At 39.5% G+C, this 24,947-nt stretch overlaps 1 protein-coding gene across 1 annotated transcript in view; it reads left to right on the top strand.

The window, feature by feature from the left end:
- Nucleotides 1-24,947, top strand: part of LOC117501609 (nuclear factor of activated T-cells, cytoplasmic 1-like) — a 69,180-nt gene that overhangs the window by 15,252 nt on the left and 28,981 nt on the right. Inside the window, exons 4-7 of the mRNA XM_034160526.1 lie at nt 4,688-4,890; nt 7,924-8,096; nt 11,623-11,763; nt 22,836-22,891. Coding sequence (XP_034016417.1) covers nt 4,688-4,890; nt 7,924-8,096; nt 11,623-11,763; nt 22,836-22,891 — 573 coding nt within the window. The remainder of the gene's footprint in view (nt 1-4,687; nt 4,891-7,923; nt 8,097-11,622; nt 11,764-22,835; nt 22,892-24,947) is intronic.

Here is a 24,947-nt window from a genome sequence, read left to right as displayed (position 1 = left end):
AAAGTGCTGCTATGAAATAAGGTAAAGCTAACTCAATATAATGTAAAGCAAAATAAACCAGCTGAATGTTAAAGTTAACTGATCAGAAAGCTAACCAAACAGGTAAATAAACATACAAGTTCACAACATGAAAATATAATTACAACAATACAATATAACAATTTATCATATACCTATAAATGATACGCCAATATGATTGGATAAAACACTAAAGCATAAATAGCAGTACACCCTTTTCATGGACGGGTAATATTTTTATACCACCCGAGTAATCAGCCAATCCGGACAGCGGAGCAGCGCCATGACGAAGAGGCGCAGTCAGAGGAACGGTGAAATACACAGTATTATAATTATAATATTATAATATTATAGTATTATTAATTCACTATTAATAATTTCTTATGTGTCCAACCTCGTAGGTTGATCATTAAAATTAAATTTGTTAGTTCTAAAAGCCATCATAATTATTTATAGGAAAACATTCTATTTTTTTTAGACTAAGGTTTGAACTTTGAGTGTTTACACAGGAGAGAAAAGTGAGAAAATGTTAATGCCTGTTTGAGAAAAGTGTATAAAGTGTGTAGTGAGGGGTTTTACAGCCTTAAAACATCTATAATAATTGTAAAAAATAACACTGACTACTTCACGGATTTCGCCTATCGCGGCTATTTTTAGAACGTAACTCCCGCGATAAATGAGGGACCACTGTATATGATAAAATCGTTATCAAGTTGTTCACCAATGAATATGGCTTTTTACACCCTTCAGAAAACCATACAACATTTATCGTTTATAGGTATATGACAAAATCGTTATCAAGTTTTACCAATGAATATGGCTTTTTACACCCTTCAGAAAACCATACAACATTTATCATTTATAGTTATATGACAAAATCATTATCAAGTTGTTTTACCAATGAATATGGCTTTTTACACCCTTCAGAAAACCATACAACATTTATCATTTATAGTTATATGACAAAATCATTATCAAGTTGTTTTACCAATGAATATGGCTTTTTACACCCTTCAGAAAACCATACAACATTTATCATTTATAGGCATATGACAAAATCGTTATCAAGTTTTACCAATGAATATGGCTTTTTACACCCTTCAGAAAACCATACAACATTTATCATTTATAGTTATATGACAAAATCATTATCAAGTTGTTTTACCAATGAATATGGCTTTTTACACCCTTCAGAAAACCATACAACATTTATCATTTATAGGTATATGATAAAATCGGCCTCAGGGTGTATGGTTTTCTGAAGGGTCTATAAAGCCATATTCATTGGTGAACAACTTGATAACTGATAATATAACAATTCATTATATGACTGCGACGCTACGCGCGCTCTGATTGGCTGATTACCGGTCGGATATTTTCCCATATCGGACTGGTTTCCATGACAGTCGGTCCTCAACACGTATCTTCGTTACAAACCAGGAAGCTAAAAACACGATTAGAAAAACCAAGTCGGACTTGAATGTACTCTATAAATATCCAAACAGCATCGGAAAAAAACACACGGATTGAAAGCTTACCAGCTAATGACCATTAGCATGTTCTTCATGGAGGTGTAGAAAAAGGAACAAGCTCAACACCGTCAGCAGCTTATTCGGCCGATACTGTAAGTTTGCGTGTTTACATATATATAATAGCCATATAATAATTGAATTGTTAACCTTGTTTGCTTGATCTGTATGAGGCTATCAGACCTCGGTGTTTCTCGCACGGACCTTGCTGGCGCTCGGTTTGTGCTAACACCTCGGCCTGATATTTCCCCATATAAACCAAGCAAACAAGGTTAATAATCCTTTAATAATAACAATGGGGTCTTCAGGAAATAGCCTGCATTCACTTAGCTTTGAACAAATGGGCGAAACTCGGTCTTACAGCTTTCCGAAGCAAGGCAAATGTTCAGAATTTTTGCTGTGTGCATTAATCAGAGTGGAAAAATGAGTGAAATAATTAGGGAGTTATAAGATGTTAAGTTGGATTCAGTTAAAATCCATAGCACTCATTCATAAAATTCATTGCCATTCAAAAATATTTTTTCAAGTACTGGTCTTTCAATGCTTAAATGTAATGTTAGAACAATATTAAGTTTAATGTTAACTCCAGTTAACACATCTCTCAATGAGACCGTAACAACTGCAACGTTTTAAACACACGCTGCATTATGGGTCCCCGAAAGACTGAATATAATGCAAAACAAATGTAAACTAGCTGAATGTGAAAACTAACATGAAGCTAACTCTAGCTAAATAAAATGAATATAAAAGTGTGTTTAAACTATTGGTATATCAAGCTAACAATATTATTTAAAAAGTTCTTTCAGCTTCTCCCTTTTCTCCTCGGGGTCATGGCAGGTCTGATATATATATATATATATATATATATATATATATATATATATATATATATATATATATATATATATATATATATATATATATATATGCATTTTATAAATTAACAATATAATTAACAATATAATGCAAAACAAAAATAAACTCACTTCATGCTAAAGCTAACTGCATCTAAAGTGAAGTGAATGTAAAAAAAAAAAATAAAAAATTGAGAATAAAAGTATTAAAATATAAAGTTAACTGGCTATAAAACTGAAATCTGAATATCAGGGTAACTGAACATAAGGAATATTTCTTATAAAATATTGTTAGTTTTAATGAGATTTTTAATGAGTATTTATAGAATTACAGTATTTAGCTTAGCTTTATATTGAGTTAGCTTACTTCAATTAGCTGTATATTAAGTTAACTATTTTCACTTAGCTTGATATTCTGGTAGTTTCACCTCTACATACATTACTTTTGATACAGGTAGCTTTATTTTCAGTTAGTATTGTGTTTAGTTAGCTGTTCAGGTAGTTTTCTAATAATTTCACAATTGATATTCAGTTAGCTTTTTAAAAATTAGCTTTATATTAAATTATCCATTTTTAGTTGTTTTTTACTCTGATATGTTTGTGCTTAATTAAATATATTCAGTTTTTTATATTCATGACTTTAACCAGCAGCAGCTTTTGCTGTGAGTACACACTTTTTAGCAGATTAGCTAGTTTAGAATAGAGGTGGGCGGATCAATCCTAATATTGATAATATTGATACCAATACTGGTATTGATGTTGAATAATCCTCGTGTAAAAAGATCGATGCTCAAGCTTTTTTCTCTTCCGCACACACTGACTGCTGCGCATGCAGATTCATCAAAATGTACTCTCTGTCTGTAAGAGCAGCGCTGCGCTGTGTCATACAACATGGACTGTGGTCTTTTGTTGTTGCGCGTCACATGGCTCAGCGGCGCCAGCCAACAGCCAGGCCAGGCAGGTAGGCTCAGCCTGGCCTGCCCACTCAGCGCTCTCCTCGAGTCAGCCCCCGACCTCAGGAGATTTTGTTTTAAGTTGTGTTAAGTGATATTTTTTTTAAACAAAAAATGTTGATTGTGATAATAAAGTATTTTGTTGTCACATACAATGTTTGGCGAAATTCTATCCTAGGTCTTTTGGATCCTTTGGATCTATGAAGCTTAAATATGAAAAAGTATCGGTATCGGTATTGATATCGGCGATACTGGGCCTGTATTTACTTGGTATCAGATCAATACCAAAATTCCCGGTATCGCCTGCCTCTAGTTTAAAACCATCAGATTTCTCAATCCTCTTTGTGGAGTCTTGCAGCGACCTTAAATTCAATTCAGATTATTCTGAATTTTCCAACTTTTAGTGGAAACTATGAGAAAATCTTGAGAGACTTTTCAACCAAGCGTGGGCTAAAAACATAAAGGACTATATTGTGTGCAGTAAATAGAAATGTAGGAGTCTTTAATGTCTTTGAATATAAAGAGTTGTGTCGTGCTGCTTTAACAGCTCAGACTTTATTCCCAGTGAGTCCGTATGATGGAAACCTTCTATACATGGCGTTTTTCCAGAAAATAAGGATCCTTTACTTTGCAGACACAAATGTTGTGTGTCATTCGGTAGTTTTCTTGTGAAAATGTCGGCATCGTGCTTTAATTTCTCACCTGTCACAGTGTATGGATAAGATGCATGTTGTCAGGCTCTATGTCAGTATTGCCAGTGTTCTCAGGTTTCGGGCTGTGGGTTTGGGCTCCATGCCAGTGCTCTGCACTCTGGGTGGTTGAGGTCATTCTAACAGGAAGCCTCCTGTCAAGGAACGCCTATGGAGTTCTGCGAGTACTTATAAATGCAGCTACATTGAGCAGCATGTCTGTAGCGTCTCCAACTAAACTGTGGCGGGATTATTTTGCTGCTCTGATTTATTGACATCAGAGCAGAGTTACTGCCGGTAGTTTTCCTTGATCGTGATAAGCTTTGTAGAAGTGATGTGACCTTTACTGAGGCACTGATTCAGTCCCGTCACCAGGTGAGCTCTTAATGACAGACAGAGGTTTTACTGCTCTGAGATTCAGCTACTGTCGGATCAACATGCTGGCAGGTCTGACGTGAACTGACAGTGGAACTGGATATGTTAGTGGTAATTTAAAGATCACGAAAAGTGTAATTGCAAGATCTCAAATGGTTTCTATGTTTGACATCAATCATGCACTGAGAGCATGACCTCTGAAATGCCTGTGTTTGCTTTATTACAGTGATTTAAAAAGTTTAACCGTCACTTCCTCTAATTTTCTTTAGCTCCACGGCTACATGGAGAGCGAGCCTCTGACCCTGCAGCTGTTCATTGGCACAGCAGACGACCGGCTGCTGAGGCCTCACGCCTTCTACCAGGTCCACCGCATCACTGGGAAGACTGTGTCCACCCCGAGCCACGAGGCTCTGTACAACAACACCAAGTTACTGGAGATCCCTCTGCTGCCAGAGAACAACATGCGGGCCATGTGAGTGCAGCTGCAAAACATGCATATTGCTCCAATTTTTGCTTTTTTAAAATGTCAATTGCCAACAGATATGAGGTTTGCACCTTGAGGGTTTCTCCTTTTCTTTGGATTTTTGATGCACTGCACGCTGTGCACATGAGGGTGGGGTTGCTATGTAATAAACCTCAGAGACAAGCTTGCTGGGGAAGCTTAAAACTGCTAACAGGGACCTGGAGTTTGTATCTGAGCTCCAGGCAGGAGCAGCCTGCTGGGCTCAGCACTTTGTCAGTGTTTTAGTGGATGTAACGCATAAGCTCTGTTTATGCAACAACTTCACTTACAGGATACGGTTTCTGTTTTCTCGGCAAGGAGGAGAGTAGCTACAGTGCGGCCAAGGGATTTGGACCGGATTTATTGGTTTTGACATACAACAACATACAGATGTTTTATCGTTATGCTGTAGAATACAAGCATTCTAGTGTTTCTGTCATCATTATTCATGAGGATTTAAAAGAATGTGCATTAAATTCACCTATAAACCAAAATCAGTTCAAATTTATCTGATAGGTCAGAGAACGGTCTATCCTGGGGGAACCCCCTGGGAGTCTTATACCCATAGTCCTATACCTATAGGAGTCCCATGGGTCAAATCATAATACCTCTTGAATGATGACATTACAACCCCAAATCAGAAAAGGTTGAGACAGAATATGTGATGTAGTGATTATTGGTGACCTTTCATCAGGTCTAAATGAGTTTGCAGCGGTGTCTCGCAACACTGCTGCGGTGTTGTGGTGGTGCCGTCTTAACATTACAGGTGGGGCATTTTACCAAGATGAATGGTGCAGTTACAGCTACAGTTTAACATCTAGATCTTGACATTTCATGAAATACATTCACAGATTCCAGGAAGTGACTTGTGTACCTTGAGCAATAAGGGGTAGTGTGTATGCTTCAAGACATAGACAAAAGTAGAGAGTGATAGATCCAATAACCATTCAGGTAACAAAGAACTTGCTGCAATACTCAATCCAAAAATATAAATGAAGACCAAGTTGGCGATCCATTTCTGCAGAGCACCTAGTGATCTTATGCCCACACTTCCATCTTTCTGATATTAAGAAACAGCATAATATTTATTTTCACTGGTAAAGATCTGCTCAATTTGGCTCTTGCAGCATGTGGTTGGCTCATTAGTGCAGCAGATAAGAGAATATTTTGAGCAGAATCCTGCAAAAGGTGATACAGGTGTTTTGAAATAACCAATTGGACACTTGAATTTCCAATCGGCAGTCAGGGATGGATCAATTAAAGAATTACACAGGAGTCAAAATTAGAAGATGCTCAAATCATATTGAAAACTACACCACATTATTTGCCTGATCATAATGATTCCAAAAAGGTATAATTTGGACTATCTGTGACTGAACTCTATGGAGTTTTAGGATAAAAACAGCAAGAATGGTGACAAAAGTTAATTTCAGTTTGTACAGGGGTCAAAAATTAAAGTTCCTCCAAATGCAATTTATTAGTTGAGTTAAAAGGGTTTTAAAAAGGAATAGTTTGGACCATGTATCATGCTTAGTTATCATGTTACGGGGTAACATAATGTCATAGAATCCAATGGACGCTGACCTTGTTTGACCTTTACTTTGGAGACCAAGCATTCAACACTGTCAAAACTATTCCATTTATTAATCCTATTAGCTCAACCAATACTTTCCATCACTTTTTACCAAAATTGGAGCAACTGTAACTTTTGACCCCTGTACAAACTGAAATTAACTGTCACTATTCTTGCTGTTTTTACCTCATAACTCCAAAACATTCAGTCATAGATAGTCCAAACTATACCTTTTTGGAGTATTTATGATCAGACAAATAATGTGGTATATTTTTCAATTTGATTGGAGCATTTTTAAATTTTGACCCCTGTGTAATTCTTCAATTGACCCCTACTTGACCGCCTATTGAAAATTCAAGTGGCCAGTCAGTTTTTTCAAAAGAGTAATTTCTAAGGTGTACTTGTGCCAAATTGAAGGGTTGTTTCAGTTATCTGCACTTCAATGTGGGATTTGAACTCAGAGCCTGCCACACCCAAATCAAGTTGCCAGTCACTTTAATCTTGACGTAAAGGTGCAAACACTCAATTTTGCAATATTAGAATTAAAACATTTTTCCACCACTGTGTCAGTATTGCATTGGGTGCAGAACAGCCTGAAATGTTATATGAGATTTTGTGAAATTTTGTTCATTATTCTGTTACTGACAATCCAACCGGCAAACACACAAAGGCAACTCGCAAAAAAACTAAACCATGAAAGTTTTCCGAGGCAATCAATCGAGACATCACTATGTGGTTCTGAACTTAGTGGCGAGTGCAGCATTGGCGCGGAGCTGAACAGCTGGGGTCCTCGGTATCTACACCTGATTACTTCACCAGCGAAGAAAACCCTGGTGTCTGCCTGGAGGAATGTTTGGGAGTGTCCAAAAGTGTATAAAAGTTGACATTAACTAGTCTTTTAGGAATGCAGCATCAAGTAGCACCATGATGGAAAATCCAGAAACCATTCGGAAAGACTCGCATTATTTACGTGTGAAGAAGTGAGCGGAGTGCTGTGCAGACGTGGGGGGGGGGGGGGGGGGGGGGGCGCTTTTATTAAGTGTCGGATGAAGACTGAAAAAAAAAATCTAATAATAATTACCGCCAAGTCTCCATGAGACTTGCAGAAGGGTTTGATGTGTTTTTGCTCCATCTCTTATGAATCATAATAAAGTTATTTATGCTTCATTCCCAGCCAGTGTGAATTTTGCCCAAGAGTGGATGCATTGAGGTGTGAAAGCTATTTTGAGGATGGCAATGTGAATGTTTTCTGAAAATGTGCCTTCTGACACTGTGCAGAGGTACTTACAGGGTGGGGTCACTTTTCATTTGGCTGCAGCATAAATCCCAACTTGATTAAGTGAGACATTGTGTGTCACACATGTACTTCGTGGACAGCTTTTGGCGGGCTCCAACCTTACCTCTTCAACTTGTGTCTCCATGAAACACAGAATCGACTGTGCAGGGATCTTGAAGTTGCGTAATTCGGACATAGAGCTGCGAAAGGGGGAGACTGACATTGGACGGAAGAACACGCGAGTGCGGATGGTTTTCCGAGTTCACATCAACCAGGCTGCAGGGAGAACTGTGTCCTTGCAGGTTGCATCCAACCCCATCGAGTGCTGTGAGTACACTTCATCATCTTTGTTAGCCTTCACTGGGTGATGGCACCACATGTGGGATTTACAACCATTCATGTGGGAGACCGTCCAGCCAGAGCTAGATCTTAAAAAAAAAAAAGATTAGCAGATTTTCTGGCCTGATGCCTTTTTTATCAAAGTTTGGCTGTATGGCCAATTTTATGGAGATCAAAATGGAATGTTTCAGTTCAGAGATCTCAGCAAACATTTGGTGAATTTCGTTCATATTTAGTGTGCTGTCAGTACGTATCCCTGCTGACACGTGCATCATATTATAACAAAAAATGTGGACATACTGCAAATTTATGGCCAAGAAAGGTCATGCTTTAAAATTTAATATCAGCGTATACTGCCCCCTGGTGGTTCCATGAAGACTTTGCCATTGAGCAACCCTTACTAGATGTTTGACAAACTGTGGTGGAAATGAGTCACATTTGATTTAAGCTTGGTTTCTTCCATATGTGAAGCCAAATCTGTGTGGTAACAATGTAATAATAATGACTGTATTTGTACATGACTTCCCATATCATTTTAAAAGTATTTAACAATCGGTTACACACAAAGTATTTGAGGGATTTGAAGATACATGGCAAGCTTTAATGGGCTTTTCCCCAGATTTCCAACATTTCATAAACTCTAGTAAACATTTTTTTTTTGCATTTTGGCCCCAAGTGACAAGTATTTTCACTATAGCAAGCTGACTTTTCCTCATCAGACCTTTGTGATGTCATAAGGCAATAATGTTCAAGTAAAAGACAAGACAATGGAGCAAAACCAGAATTTAATGAACCCAAGAAGGTTTTCTTTTTGCAATTTGCTGCATTCATTCAGGTGATGACATAAGCCCCGCCCCTCCTCTGTTAGGGGGCGGAGGTAATTATCACTTCATGCCTCCAGCAGTATTCTAAAGTAGAGCTGCTGCAGCCATCGCGCATTTGACTGTGCGACGGCTATTTGCGGTTTGCTTGATAAAGTCTCTGCTCCATGTTTGTCCTCTGACTGGACGGGGACGGATTCAGGCAGATCAGTCACTTCATGTGGTTCTGGCACTGAGAGCCGCCCACAGATTAAGTCTTATGAAGTAAATGAAAGACAGTAGTAGATCTCAGCCCCTTGAAATAGACCATTGTTACACAGTTGCCACAAGGCTATTGTTTTTGACCAAAAATTACTTTGCGTGCATATGAGAGAGGCAGAAACAGACAAAAAGATCGTTTATCAAAATCAAACTGCAGCAGCATCAAATTATCAGAGGACAAGAGAAATATTTGTTTGTATTAAACGTCAGTTTGCATGGTATAAAGTTCAATGACGATATATGGTGCAAAAACACATCAGCATTCCATTTTGAAAACCAATATTTCATGGTAAGTCATAGACTTTTTTTATAGAATTGGCACTCAGAGTGCAACAGCAGTGTCTTACATATCTGACACAGATTTGTGCACCACGTTATTTATGATTCAGTGATACACTGAAAAAAATTATACTTTGGATCAACTTAAAAAAATTCTGTAATTTGTTACAGATAATGTATATTTATGATTTGGTAAAGTGATTCCAGCAGATTTAAACTGGAAACCACAATTTTCCATCAGACCAATGTAAATAAGTATTTTGAATGAAGTGCACTGATGTTTCACTTTTTTCAGTGTACTGTAATATGTTTCTGTGAGATCTTGGCATTTGATCAATTCAGTCCTAAATTGAACCACTTTACCAAACAGAACCCATCCACTATGTTTAATCCATATTTAGCTCCAAACAGTTTGAGTTAAGCTGTAATGACTGTGAGTTTGACTATTCAAGGTCAACAAAGGTCATGTGACCATTAAAAACAAGGGCGTAATTTAGAACAAGAAATTGGGGGGGAGAAAGTGCGAGGCCCGCAGGGCTGTAGCCCATAGCGGCCCCCAGAAGCCAACCGTTTCTAGATAAGCTCAGATGCATTCTGAGCATCCAGAACAGTACTTTTAATGTTTTGAGAAGAACATAAAGTGGACACCATTTGACTTACGCAATTTGAAACTGTGGATATAAGTACTTTATTCTGAGAATAGCCAGCATTGATTTTATTAACATCCTGGTGTAAATAAGGTATCACCACATGTGGAGAACTCAAAAAGAATGATAGGTTGAGTTTTCATTAAAAAAAAACAAAAACAACTGCAATGTGGTAAAATGTATTCATAAATATGACAGAACAGGCTCTTAATAATTATTAACTATTGCATACTGTATTTTTTTTCTCAAGATTTGTTTTTGCATAAGTTTGAAAAAACAACAGATCATAAGTTTAGGATAAATTACTTACTTATCATGAATTTAATTTTCATTTAGGATAAATTACTTATCATGAATTTAATTTTCAAAGTGGCACTAATGACAACACTCATACTGAACATAATTTCACTTACATAGACTGATTTTGGAGATCAAGCAATAATTGCAGATGGACTTTCTGAGGTCCCAGATAGATTTTCTGATTTTCTTTTCTAACTTTCAGAATTTAGTAAATTACCATTAGTATATGGTCCATTGATACTTATGTGTAGACACTAGTCCCTAGAGGCAACTATTTTTGGTTTCAAATCTGGGCAAATGCAGTCCCAGAAAATTCAGAATGTGACAAACAAGAAACAGGTGTTGTAAACAAGTCAATGCTGCTAAAAATACAAACTTGCAGAAACAAAGATACTATTCTGACAACGTTTTGCACATAAGACTGACATGATTTGCACATAAGACTGGCATAGCATGTTTCAAGTACACACATATATGTCAGAAGGTGGGGGGGGACATGCCATATTCTGTCCCCCCTGAAAAGGTGGGGGGGACATGTTCCCCCTATCCCCCACCAAATTGTGCCCATGATTAAAAACATGATGAATGACTTCATGTTAATGTTTAATAGTAACCACAGTTGTATCTTTAACTTACACCTCAGAATAGCCACATTAAATATCCCCTATATACAAGCACTGAGCCCAAATCTTGACTTTTGCTTATGACTTTCACTTTTAACCAATTTTTCTGCCCTTCAAATCATTTTGTCCTGAGCTGATCCTCAGTAAGTCCACCAAGTTTGGTCCAAATTAGATCAAACCTCTTGGAGTTATTTTGTTCAAACACAGATGGACCGACAGACACATGTGGTCATAACAACAACAACAGCAACAACAACCCTGCACGTGCTATTGCTGCACGTGGGTGTAAAAACCGAAGGAACCCATAGAATGTAAAGTGAGAGAGTAGCCACAAAGTAAGAGATACTTCTAAACCAAATATTTGAGACAGATTCGTCATAATTTAGGCAAACAGCAGCGTCTCACATAAACACGCTGTGGAAGCGTCTCTTTACTAAGATGGTAATTCTAACGTCTGCAGGCGCGGGCGGCTCTCTGAGATCTGACGCGGTAGTGTATCAGCCCGGCTGGATGCTCAGGTCTGCATGGGGAGTGGGTGTGTATTCGCACAGCGAGGAAGCCACTTTCTCTTTCCCTCCCACAGCCCAGAGATCAGCCCAGGAGCTGCCGTTGGTGGATAAGCAGAGCGCGGAGACGTGCCCCGCCCCCGGAGGGGAGAGGATGCTCCTCGAAGGACACAACTTCCAGCACGACTCCAAGGTGGTGTTTGTGGAAAAGGCTCAAGGTAAAGGAGGAGTTGTGTGAGTTGGAGCAGCTGTGTGTGTGTGTGTGTGTGTGTCTCCGTTGTTGGAGAAACCCCAGGATCTCCTCCCCTTCACCTCCTTCCTCTCCCACCGACGTCAAAATATCCTCTGTGCTGCCAGAGTGCCACATGTGGTGCACATTAATGCGCAGTATTTTTAACCCAGTAGATTTACATTTGCAGAAGTTTCCATTGCCTGTTCGCCAGAGGAATGGATCACAAACGTGTGCACATAGTGCGGCTGTGCACGCACAGGTCTCTGTGTGTGCGCGTGCACGTGTGCCATGCCTCAGTGTTTGTTTGTTTTTTTCTTCTCTTCTTCTTCTTCTTTAAGCAGCTCTGGTTTGGAGCGAGATGGTTCTGCTCCCAGATGTTGATGCGACGAGGTTTACAAACTGCAATTTCCTTGATTAGCGGAGTAACATGAGGTTGGGTTCGGTCTAAAAGCGAGTGGCGTAAACACGCGTGATCCCAGGGACTTGCTGAAACCAGAGGGAAGCCTCTGCACCGTCCCACCTGCGAAAAGAAGACTTGGAAGCTCGTGTTCACCCCTCCGGCGCAGTGATATTACTGTTTATCCAAACAGGACGTGATTGTTTAAGTGCGGCTTCGCTCACTTTGATTAACCCTGATCTCTTCCTGAGACGAGGGCAGCTTTTAGCTTTAGTCATATAACATTTCTTGGACGCAGAAATAATGTCACTGTTTGGATTAAACCTTATTTGACTCCATTTATAGGACTGAGCGAGCTGGAAAGAACTGGGGTTTGTTTTGTTTTTTTTGTTGTTGTTTTTGGTCAAACTAAAAATAGAAATTTACTCGGATATTAAGAGCTACAACTTATTGATTAATCCAGTTGTGCTTTTTATAATTAAACCTTCAGTCTATAAAATGACTATACGCACAATTTGTCATTCAAAGATCAATCAATCAATCAATTTTTTTTATATATAGCACCAAATCACAACAAACAGTTGCCCCAAGGCGCTTTATATTGTAAGGCAAGGCCATACAATAATTATGTAAAACCCCAACGGTCAAAACGACCACCTGTGAGCAAGCACTTGGCTACAGTGGGAAGGAAAAACTCCCTTTTAACAGGAAGAAACCTCCAGCAGAACCAGGCTCAGGGAGGGGCAGTCTTCTGCTGGGACTGGTTGGGGCTGAGGGAGAGAACCAGGAAAAAGACATGCTGTGGAGGGGAGCAGAGATCGATCACTAATGATTAAATGCAGAGTGGTGCATACAGAGCAAAAAGAGAACGAAACAGTGCATCATGGGAACCCCCCAGCAGTCTACGTCTATAGCAGCATAACTAAGGGATGGTTCAGGGTGATGACAACTTAAAACAAGTTTGTTTGGATAAACTTAGTAACTTTAAATGGACTGCATTCATATAGCACTTTTATGGTCAAAGCCCTTTACAGTGATGCCTCACATTCACACTCCATCATCAGGGTGCTGCCATGCAAGGTGCTCATTACACACCAGGAGCAACTCAGAAACTAAGGACCTTGCCCAAGGGCTCTGGCAGCAGGCACATGTCCCTCTGCATAAAATACGCCTGAAATGACAGGTCCCTTTGTGGGACAAACAGCTGCATACAACAAAAATAGGCAAAGCTAAAGATGGAAAAGGTTTTTTTCTTTGCAGTGTGTGTAAAATTATGTGAATTAACATTCTGCTTAATTGTTTTATATTTTTAATTTGATTTTATAATAATAATAATAATAATAATTGTTATTATTATTATTGGTGGTGGTGGTGGTGATATTTATTTTGTGCAAACATTAGTTTTGGTGCACACACCAGAAATCATGTCCGTTTTTTGCCAAAACAGGGACAATAATGTCAAATGCTTTTTTTATTTGTTTTTCCAATTACCTTTTTTGCAGAAAGAGTTGTCAGATTTACCAACATCACAAAAGTTAATACATGTGGCATGTGTTCTTGAAACATTGCATTTTCATAAATTAGAACTTAAAATAAAATCCTGTGCTCTTTAAATACATTTTTTAAATTATTATTTTACCTGAGAATGTCTAAACTCATGCTAATTCATTTTATAATAGTCAGTTTAATCTTACAAAGAGAGAGAGATTTGGTGTCTCTTTTCATTTTCTTTTTTTAGTGCCAAAGTTTTTGTAATGTTTTTTTCATTCTGATCTAATGGGGGTTTTTTCTTTTCTTTGTTTTTCTTTTTTTTTTTACACACTGGTAATAACTGCAGTCGTGACCTCTGCCTCTAGATTTTTAACATTGATTGCTTTATAAAAGTTAAACTGAGTGTCTTTGCTCTGTGGGACAAAGAGAGAGGATTTTTTATTAAAGTTAACAGATGTGTAGGTAGAAGACAGCAGTTGTGAATCTGGCTGTCTTTAGGGCCCCGTGTCAGGCTCTGGGTTGCTTTTGCTGGGGGTTCTCCCTTGGTTTTGATGAGGGCTTCCCCATGTCTGGCACCAGCATCAGATTCCTGGGCAGTCCTGCCATGGAAACACCCTGAAGCCAGTCTTCCACGACACTGCTCCCCTTCCACTTCTCTCCATCCTTCTGTCCAAGCTCCCTGTTTGCCATCAGATTTGAGTTCATTAACCCCGTGAGCTCCCTGCAGAGCAAACGGCTTCCACCTTACAGCTGCTCGCTGTCTAAATAATCAGCTAAATAGAGGCCGTAGACACACAGATGCTTCATCAGTCTCTAGCGTCAAACAGCATCACTGATATATTGCAAAAAACTAAAAATCATCATCATAATGCATGAAAATATAAAAACATGCATATCGTCTTCTTCTATGTGATGTGATGGGACTGAGTGCAATTTAAAATCTGACACGCGTTTATTGTTATTTTGCTGAAAGCAGCGTGCTGAGAAACGCTTTAACGATCGCTCTCATAAATCCACAGTGGCAGGCTGCGTTGCCATAAAGACCATTTAATTTTACCGATGGACAATTTTCTTACAGATTTTTCCAATGAAACACTCTCACGAATCAAACACTCGCAAAGCCGCGGTATTGGAGCACGTGGGCATCAACACGTGCAAGCAATCTGCGTGTTTGTGTGTGCACAGAATGAACTCTGCTTTAGAAAGCTGTAAAAGACTTTAAACCTCTTTGTTTATGACCTGCCTTTATCACTTCATAACTCTATAATCATTTGACATATGAAAAATTCTATATTGGAATTGAGTGTAAAAACAGAAAACCAGAGTTTTGCACATTTCAAAACATACTAACAAGCTAAGATAAGATAAACTTTATTGATCCCACAGTGGGAAATATCACTTGTTAGAGCATCAAGAGTCATATAGTAGTAAAGAAAAAAAAGAAAAATATTTACATTAAAGAAAGGTGACTAAAGTATATTGTGATGTTTGCTGGTGGGTGCATAAATACTGATGTGAACAGATTATGTGAGAAACAGAATATAGTGAGTATAAGTACGTATGTATAAATATGGTAAAATTATTGCACAGGTGTTGGTAGACGTAGTTGATAGTACAAAATCAGCAAGTGATTATGGTGCTAGAAACATTTTGAAATGTTCTGTTTTGCTCTGTGGGACTGGATTTGGATTACCAACCTACAGTTGGGGGGTTGGTACCTCTATGTGTCCTTGGACAAACCGCTTCGTGTGCATTGTCCCAGTCTACCCAGATGTAAATCTGTACGGATCCTGGCTGGGAAGTAACCTGTGATAGACTGGTGTCCCGTCCAGGCCAGTGGAATTCTTAAGACCGTTGTCCACTTCCAGTTGGGACCTGATGATTCTGGTGATAGAATTGACTTCTTCCTACTCCCAGGTTGTGATTATACTGACCATTAAAGTGGTCAAGTCATGTAAAATTGTTTTTATCTACTTTTATATCATGGTTGGATATGATTAGAGTTTCATTCATGAAACAACCCAAATTTAAAAGAATTCTTTGTGCATTTGGAAATTCTTGTGCTGTTTAGCAAAGTTTAGGCCCAAAATAGCCTGTTTTCAGTTCCTGTGACATATGTAACAGAAGTCCATATCTGGATTCCTGCTTAAGACACACCTACTGAGCTTTCCTGTGCACTGTGTGACACGGTCCCCACACTCTGTGGGAGACAGAAGGAGAGACACCCCCTCTCTAAAGTGAGAGTAGGGGCGTGGCCACCAGCAGCTCCTTTCCATTTAAAGTGACAGACACAAAAACTGATGTTGCTTTTGTTTTTGGCTTCAGACTTTCTTAAGCCGTAGTTTGCTCGCTGGGGTGAAAGAGACTTATTTTTCTTTGTGAATATATCATGGTTTTTGTTTTGTATGTGCATGTTGTTGCTAGCCATGACTCATGCAAGAGGAAATCCCAGTCTCCCCGTGGAGACGCACACGCTGTCACCTGTTTCTCAGGCAGAGCACAGCCTCTGAAAACAGTCAGCCCGCTCTGCTGTCGCTGATGTCAGTGCCGCCTCAGTACAAATAACTCAGATTAGCATCGGCTCACTTGTTGCTCCTGGTTACAGCCAGTCAGTCATAAGAGATTACTGTACGACCACAGCGCCACAGACATCGGCCTGTAATCTAAACCCGACTCGCTCTCACCGTGCTTTCATTTGTCACGGCCGGCTCAGGAGATGCCGTCTTTGATAAGTCACAGTCACTCCATTTGGGAAATGAGGGTCAGCTGTCCTCTATTTACCTCCGTTTCGTGCGGCTTCTGCCTCCTCAGCTGAAATTTGTGTATAAACGGGGGTTAAGGCCGGACGTATGGAAACTATAAAGAAGTTCACACGTGAAGCTGTTTGTGAAGAGGAGACCTGTGCAGTGACTGTAAGAGTTTGGATGAATAATCATCTCCAGCACTCGTATTTACTAATAAATCCCACTTTTGGATGGATTTTAGATTTGGAGATCCTGAAAGGAATTCTTTCAGAGGAGAACCCCCCCCCCCCCCCCCCCCCTTTTCCCCCTGTCTGGCCTGGAATATTGGAAAGCTGCCTGGTCAGCAGCCTCCAGTGTCAAATAAAATAACTCACAGGGTTTTATTGTGCTTTATTGTTGTATATGAACACATTTTCTACAATCACAGCCACAGAACCCTATAACACCTTCAAAATTTTAATAGGTGTCTTGGTGGCTTCCATCAGTTGTCTTTTTCTTGCACAGTTACTCAGTTTTTGAGAACTGCTGACTCTAGACCAGGGGTGCTCAAGTTTGGTCCTCAAGATCTACCTTCCTGACACACTTAGTTGTCTTCCTGTTCCAATACACCTGAATTCAATGAAAGGCTCGTTAGCAGGCTTTTAATGTGCCTTTCATTGGATAAAAGTTAACTTTTCATTTAGCGGATTAGCGGTTATCGAAGCTAACCTTTTGGTTAGCTGTGCACACCACTGAATTTGGGGTTTTTGTGCATTGTTGTAGTGTACCTTTATTATTGGAGTTTATTTTGTATCTACAGTGAGGCAAATAAGTATTTGATCCATTCTCGATTTTGCAAGTTTTCCCATCTACAAAGAATGGAGAGATCTGTCATTTTTAGCATACGTCCACTTCAACTGTGAGAAACGGAATCTAAAAAATAATAATAAAATCCATTAAATGGCATTGTATGATTTTTAAATAATTAATTTGCATGAAATAAGTATTTGATCACCTACCAACCAGCAATAATTCTGGCTCTCACAGACTTGTTAGTTTTTCTTTTAGAAGCTCTCCTATTCTGCACTCTTTACCTGTATTAATTGCATCTGTTTGAACTTGTTACCTGTATAAAAGACACCTGTCCACACACTCAATCAATCACACTCCAACCTGTCCACCATAGCCAAGACCAACGAGCTGTCTAAGGACCCCAGGGACAAAACTGCAGACCAGACATGGGGCCAAATTCAAAAGTATTTGTATTTGAAAATACTTAAATACATTTTTCGGAGTATTTGTATTTGTATTTGTATTTTCTGATTTTGAATTCAAAGTATTTGTATTTCAAATACATCTCCGATCCCAAGTATTTCCAAATACTTTTACAAATACTTTTTCAAATACTTTTCAAACTTGGGAATCTCTGTGACACTGTGTTGAATATAGATTGTGATAGTTTGATTATTGCATGTGATATTATAATAGTGAATTTGTGATAAAACATTCAATCCTTTACTTATCAGTAGTATTTGGTCATGCTATTTTCACAATAAATTGTCACCGGTTTATCAGTTTTTGTATTGATTTGTTGTTTATAGTACATAGAAAGTATTTGTATTTGAAATACTCAAAATATAAAGTATTTGTATTTGTATTTGTATTTGAAAAAGTACAAAGTATTTGTATTTGTATTTGGAATTCCAAAATCTAAATTATTTGTATTTAAATATAATGCAAAGTATTTGACCCCATGTCTGCAGTAGACCTACATAAGGCCGGGATGGACTACAGGACAACAGGCAAGCAGCTTGGTGAGAAGGCAACAACTTTTGGTGCAATTATTAGAAAATGGAAGAAACACAAGATGACTTTCTTCCTCGGTCTGAGTTTTTGTGCATTACTTTATCCTGTGTTTAGATATTTTTTGTGACAATAGACAGAACTAAAATAGCAGCCTGAGGGAACAAAGATTTTAGCAGCTGCTAAATCAGGCTGCAGGTTCAGATTTTTTAATAGAAAAAAGGCTAAATTTTATTTTTTGAAACCTCTTTTATTGATGCTGCAAGCTGCTGCCTGCCCCGTACGCGTTTCCTCCACAAACATGAAAACCTCGATGATTTTGTGTAATTGCTCTTGGCTAGCGGGGCTGCAACAGTTGGAAGAATTGAAAACTGACCTGCGAGAGGATTATCCTGCTACAAAGCTGCCAAATGGTGTCTGCAGTTACCAGCAGAAAATTACAGATAACCATCTTCTGCGAACAGGAAAAGCCCAGGAGAGCCACGAGCAGGGCGTAACAGCGGAGAGGAGGCAGGCTAAAGCACGTGGTCGTCGTTAGCTTTGTTAGCTTGGTGGCACACGCGGTCACCGGGCTAGACACTGGTTTTATTTCATTTGACAGAACAATGACTTCAACTGGAAGCTGTTTGTTAGTTTGTTCAGTTCACACAGTTCAGAGAACAATGGGTTTTTTTCATGAATTAATAACAAACCCACAAACGGGAGAGATTGTGTTTTCATAAATTACAGTGTATTATTCATAAAAAAATCCTGCTCCATTTGAAAAAGTCCAGAAATCAATTTCCTTTTTTGAAAATTTCTTTTCGATGCCTGCATCCATGTGATGTCACACGGTAACGGACCCATTGTAGCTGTAAGCAACTGCATTTTTCTGACGACTGGATGGCGGTATCTCCTCATCAGCCACCGTTTATCAAAGCTGTGTCGGACAGTCGGCTCAGCTCCGGCGCCACCCACTTCCACACCACATAGGTCTCACGTGTAACTTCCAAAATCCACGCTTTTTTGTTTGTTTTTTGAGGGTGGTAGGAAGGACGATGTTTTAGTCATCAGAGGGAGGACAAGGAAAGTCTTTGAGTGTGCCACATGGGCCTGAGCGGAGCATGTGTTTGTATTTACCGTAGGTTAGGAGGGATTTGGGCACACGCCACCCTGCTGTTTCACTCTGGGCACCACCGTTACTCCACCCCGAGCCAATTAGGGAGCACAAGGAGCTGTTTGATTCCCTTTATAAACCTAGCATGACAAATAAGCGTATTGTATATTGTTCGATCCCCCTCGGCTGGCTTGACCAGGCGCAGCACACCGCCGCCGTGTCGCTGTCGACTCTGTGTTATGTCTGCTCCCAGAAACTAATGACTTGTGTAGACCGTCGCAAGCAAAATGTGAATTGTAAGAGTTGTGCGAGGCTGGGATGCAGCCAAGGCGAATGGAGTTTGGGCGTTGTGAGACTTGGAGAGCGGCGCTGGATTTATATGGTCAGGGCGGTTTGGAGGAGAGCTTTCAGCCTGAGTTGTTTAACTTAGATAATATTGGATGTTATCCAGCACAGTGAGCCAGAGCTTTAGAAGCTGTATTGTGCTTACTGAAATTTGGTGGGGGGGGGGGAGCTGGAGAATAACCGCTTTTTAAGTTTTTCATTGGATGGGTGCAGGCATTGTGCAGATGTTTCCCTGGAACTCTGGAACATTCTGTGGTTCTCAGTTACATTCTGTGATTATCAATTATCCAGTACGCTTTTTTCAAACTAAGGTATCCCACGCATTCAGCTTCTTGGGAGCTCTTCTTTTTTTTTTTTTTTTTTTTTCAGCTCTTGAAGTTTTTCCTGGCATCAGGTAACCCGGGCATAGAAAATAAATTGCTCAGTTTAATTTTCTATCTGTGTAATGATGTGAAATGGGACATGAGTCAGAAAGAGGTCTGAAGGACAGATCTGAAAAACATGTTTATCTTTGAAGGCTTTTATTCTGGACAGTTTCCCAAAGAGAAGACAGAAACCAAAAGAGAGAGACAGGCCTGCATGCTTTAGCGGCTCAAAATAAATATATATTTTAAAGGTAGATAAAACTTTGCTGTCACTATGACCAGAGTGCAAATTATGCAGGAACAATCCAGGGGTGGAGCCTAACCTTAAGTCGCTGATGTTAGGTAAAGTAAATGTTAGCATTAGCTAGAATGTTAGCATTAGCTAGAATGTTAGCATTAACAGGAAGCATTCATCTGTAGACACTTGACACGTCTAATTCACAACTTCTGAAGGGAAAAAGTAAAGTGTATTAAACAAGTAGCTAGCTAGCTAGCTAGCTAACATATGTAGAGCAGGTAACTCAGTGGATAAGGAGCTAGTCTGCCAATATGTAGACCTGGGTTTGACTCCTGCTTATGCTACCTGTCTGTGTCCTTGGACAAGACACTTCATCTACACTGTCTCAGTCCATCCAGCTGTAAATGGGTACTGGCCTTGACTGGGGAAGTAACCAAGGTTAGACTGGTGTCCTATCCAGGGGGAGTTATAGACTCTCATATGCTTGACACTATGGAATCTGGCAATAAGCACGGGCACCAACGGGCCTCAGGGTCTATATAGGACTTAATTCTATCTACTTGCATTAACCTCCTACAGTATGCGTTGGCTTGCCTTTGCACCACACACTGGACCATAAACTTAAACGAGCCATTGCATTGATGAAAGTGAGGCGGGCAGACGAGATCTTCAACTAAAGACAAGAAATGGTGTGGTCCACTTTAGGGGTGTCTGAAATCTTTATTACAAGATTAATCCAGAGATGAACCTGAGAGATATATTGTATTATCATATACCTATAAATGATATGCCAATATGATTGGATAAAACACTAAAGAATAAATAGCAATACACCCTTTTCACGGACGGGTAATATTTTTCATACCACCCAAGTAATCAGCCAATCCGGACAGCGGAGCGGCGCCACGATGAAGAGGCGCGGTCAGGGGAACTGTGATATACTGGTTAGTCACTATTAATAATTTCTTACGTGTCCAACCTCGTAGGTTGATCATTAAAATTTAATTCATTAGTTCTAAAAGCCATCATTTATAGGAAAACGTTCTATTTTTTTTCTACTAAAGTTTGAACTTTGAGTGTTTACACAGGAGGGAAAAGTGAGAAAATGTTAGTGCCTGTTTGAGAAAAGTGTATAAAGTGTGTAGTGAGGGGTTTTACAACCTTAAAACATCTATAATAGTTGTAAAAAATAACGCTGACTACTTTGCGGATTTTGCCTATCGCAGGTTATTTTTAGAACGTAACTCCCGCGATAAACGAGGGACCACTGTATATGATAAAATCGTTATCAAGTTGTTCACCAATGAATATGGCTTTTTACACCCTTCAGAAAACCATACAAAATTTATCATTTATAGGTATATGAAGGGTGTAAAAAGCCATATTCACTGGTGAACAACTTGATATCTGATAATATTTACAATTTCAAGTAAGAAAGATGTATAAATATTTCCACATCCCAACCCAACACCCAGTATTTTTTGCAGTTATTCAGTCTTTCTAGAGCCTTATTACTGACTGGCTCAGGCTTTCACTGGGTCGAGTAGTTGGGCATGTAAACTTATGTACCCGACTGTATATCAGTGAACGCTGCTCATGCGTCCTTCTTTTCTAGTGTTAACCCGTGTGTCATAGTGCTGTGTTTGACCCACTGAAAGACAAAAATGCAGCATTCTTTTCATTTCACAGAGCACCAGCTGTCAACGCCAAACTGCAACACCTTCTGTATGGGCCACCTCACAACTCCCACCTACAGGATTGAGCAAGATGCCATCCGTGTGCACGGCGGTGCACATTCATTCTTAACAGCTAACTTATCAGACTGCAGAGAGCACGTTAAGCAACGCAGCACAAAGCTCATTTACTATTCTTTGAGAAATTTGGCTTATGGTATGGCCACAGCTGAGCGGTTTCCTTTAAACTGCAGTTTGCTTTCCACGTAAAGTCTTTTTCACAGTTATTTAAAGTCTTGTTAATGACTGAGGGACTACAGAAATTAAGCTTGTTTCCTCTTGTGCCTAATAAACAGCCTGAAAGTGGTTAGTGGCAGAACGACAAATGAAACTTTTGAACAGATTTTATGATGCCCTGTTTTATTTACCGATGGGAAAATGTTTTTGCAAGTTTAATTTAAAAATATAAAGCAGCAAATATTAAAAGAAGTCGTTCCGCGGGGATAACGGAAAGATTCCTGCGTGAACACATGAGCTGGAATAATAAGTCTGAAAGTCGAGTCAAGTTTTCAGTTTCCAGTTATTCTCTGTTAACGAGCCCACCAGCTGCTGGTGCATGCTGGGATTCCACACAACAGTCAAGCCAAGGTTTCTCTCATCGACCAAAGATCTCTCTCATCTCTTTGGTATGGTTTGGGTGTTTTGCAGGATTGTCTCAGATCTCTCTCGCTTCTTCTTTTTCTTTCTCAGGTTACTAAGAATATGATATGAGCTCATAATCTGGGGGTCAGAAAACACGCCGTTTACGATACTCGCTGTAGCTGTTTGATATATCAGCAGTAATATGAAAAACACTCATTCTTCTTGTCTATTAGGAGTCAACAAGGTGGATCAGATGTCATCATTGTCAAACTGTTTTTGTTTTAGATGGACACCACCTCTGGGAGTCTGAGGCCAAAGTCGACAGAGACGCCTCGAAGACTGTAAGTACCGACGACATTAAAATGACAGTTTCAGGACTGAAGAGCCAAACTTAGAGCTGCTGCACTAAATAGTAAAATTTTCCATATTTTAAGTGAATGAGTTAAGACGAAGTACAAACTTCCACAAACAGCGAGTTCTGTCTTTCTATGCTTGTCAGTGATTTCTGAATTGAACGTGTAGATTTGCTGTCATTTAGTCTTTTCTTCTTCCATGATTATTTTTCATTAAATTTGAGGCCTCATGTCTCAGAAAAACTCCTTTTTTTATCCCCATGTGGAAATACAGCATCAGCATGTATGTAAAATGGGGACTGATAATAACGAAATGGAGCAGACTGACCCAGACTGACTCCAAATATGAATCAATTAAGTACTTTTATTTAATTACTTTAAGCAAAATGGGGAGTGATATTAACGAAATGGGGGGTAAAACGTAACAAAATGGAGCAGACTGACCCATTGACTGAAGTTTCATCTCTTGAACACCACATGGCACGAGTACATGTACTGAGTGCATCTCACAAAAAACAAACTCCAAAATAATAAAAGTACTTATTTGGAGTCAGTCTGGGTCAGTCTGCTCCATTTCATTACATTTTACCCCATTTCATGATTATCAGTCCCCATTTTGCTCCATTTTGTCCATTTCGTATTTTAGTATGGCCCCATAATGGTGCTAACAGAAATTAAAGAATACTAAAATTTTGCTCACTGAACATACGGGAACACATTGTCCTTAGATGTTCTGTTAGTACAATTAAGTGCACAGTAAGCCATATTAAATTAATATTTGTATTAGTACAAACATAGCCCAGTCCAATGTTAGTGGCTTCTGCTAGCGTGCTGCTCACACCTCGCTTTCATTCAAATCGACCACGCCCCTGATGAGTTATACAAAACCTAAAATGATCAAATCCAATTTTCAAATTAAACTTTGCAAACTTTACATACAGCAGACTGTCTGAATCATCTCCTTTTCGTCGGATGCATTTTGGTTGGATTTATGTCCTGAAGTTGTTTGTGTCTCCAGAGAGCGCCGTCAGAGTGTAAGTGGAATAGAACTGGAGCCTGTCTGACATCGCGACAGCAGCAGGGTTTAGCTTAAAATGTGCCAAAAAAAGAAGGTTTTCTAAAGTTCAACCTTCCACCGGTGGGAGTCTGTGCTTTGGCTGTGTGTCCCGTCTTGGCCCCGAGCCCCTGAGGGAGGGAGGGTGAGAGACAAAGTGATAGAGGGAAGGGGGGATGGAGTGGGAGAGGTGGGAGTTTGTAGGAATAGAGGATTTGAGTCTGTCTATATATTTAGAGTAGCACCTGCTCCCCCCTTTTGGAACACATCACAATATCTGTGACCGCTGGGACACATCTGTCTGTCTGAATGGTCCCCCCCCCAAACGGAGTCTGCTGGATTCGCCCCATTTGGAACTGTGAGCAGATTGAACCTGTTATTGCACAAACCAAACTACAAATTCAAAATAACTCGCTGACCTTCCTCCGTACGAGATTGACTGTTGTCACGTGAAATCCTCATGTCAGTGCACAATGAAGAAGTAAACAGTCGTCTTTGAAAGGAGATGATTTAACCGACATCGTGTACAGCGGCCAAGAAAGTCTACACGTCCAAATAGAAAATACAAAAAATTCATATTGAGAAAATTCTTGCAAACACATGGAACCTATTCAAATTTGCCCTAAGATAAGATAGGATCAGCTTTATTCATCCCGAAGGAAATTATTTAACCAGAGTACCGAAAAACAGTGAACAATAGCACATGCAAGAATTTACAGTAATTTGATCATTTCCAAAACCACACAATACACACAAAAACACAGATGTGCTGCAAATAGCCACAACACAGTGGAAGTACTAGCAACACAAAAAGAGGCTCCTGCCCGGTGGACCTTTTACGAATGAACTGTTCAATGCATCATCAAGTAGTTTTGAAGCAGTCGTTCAAAGCCTATATAAAGTGAAATCTTGATCCAGAATCCGGATCTGGATCTGGATCACCTCCAAAATTTAATGGGTTATTCCATGTCCTAATATCTATCTGTGGTG

This window comes from Thalassophryne amazonica, chromosome 20 (assembly GCF_902500255.1).
Source record: "Thalassophryne amazonica chromosome 20, fThaAma1.1, whole genome shotgun sequence".
In the NCBI taxonomy this organism is placed as follows: domain Eukaryota; kingdom Metazoa; phylum Chordata; class Actinopteri; order Batrachoidiformes; family Batrachoididae; genus Thalassophryne; species Thalassophryne amazonica.
The sequence above is the reverse complement of the archived record's forward strand: the minus strand, read 5'-3'. Positions and strand labels throughout refer to the sequence as shown.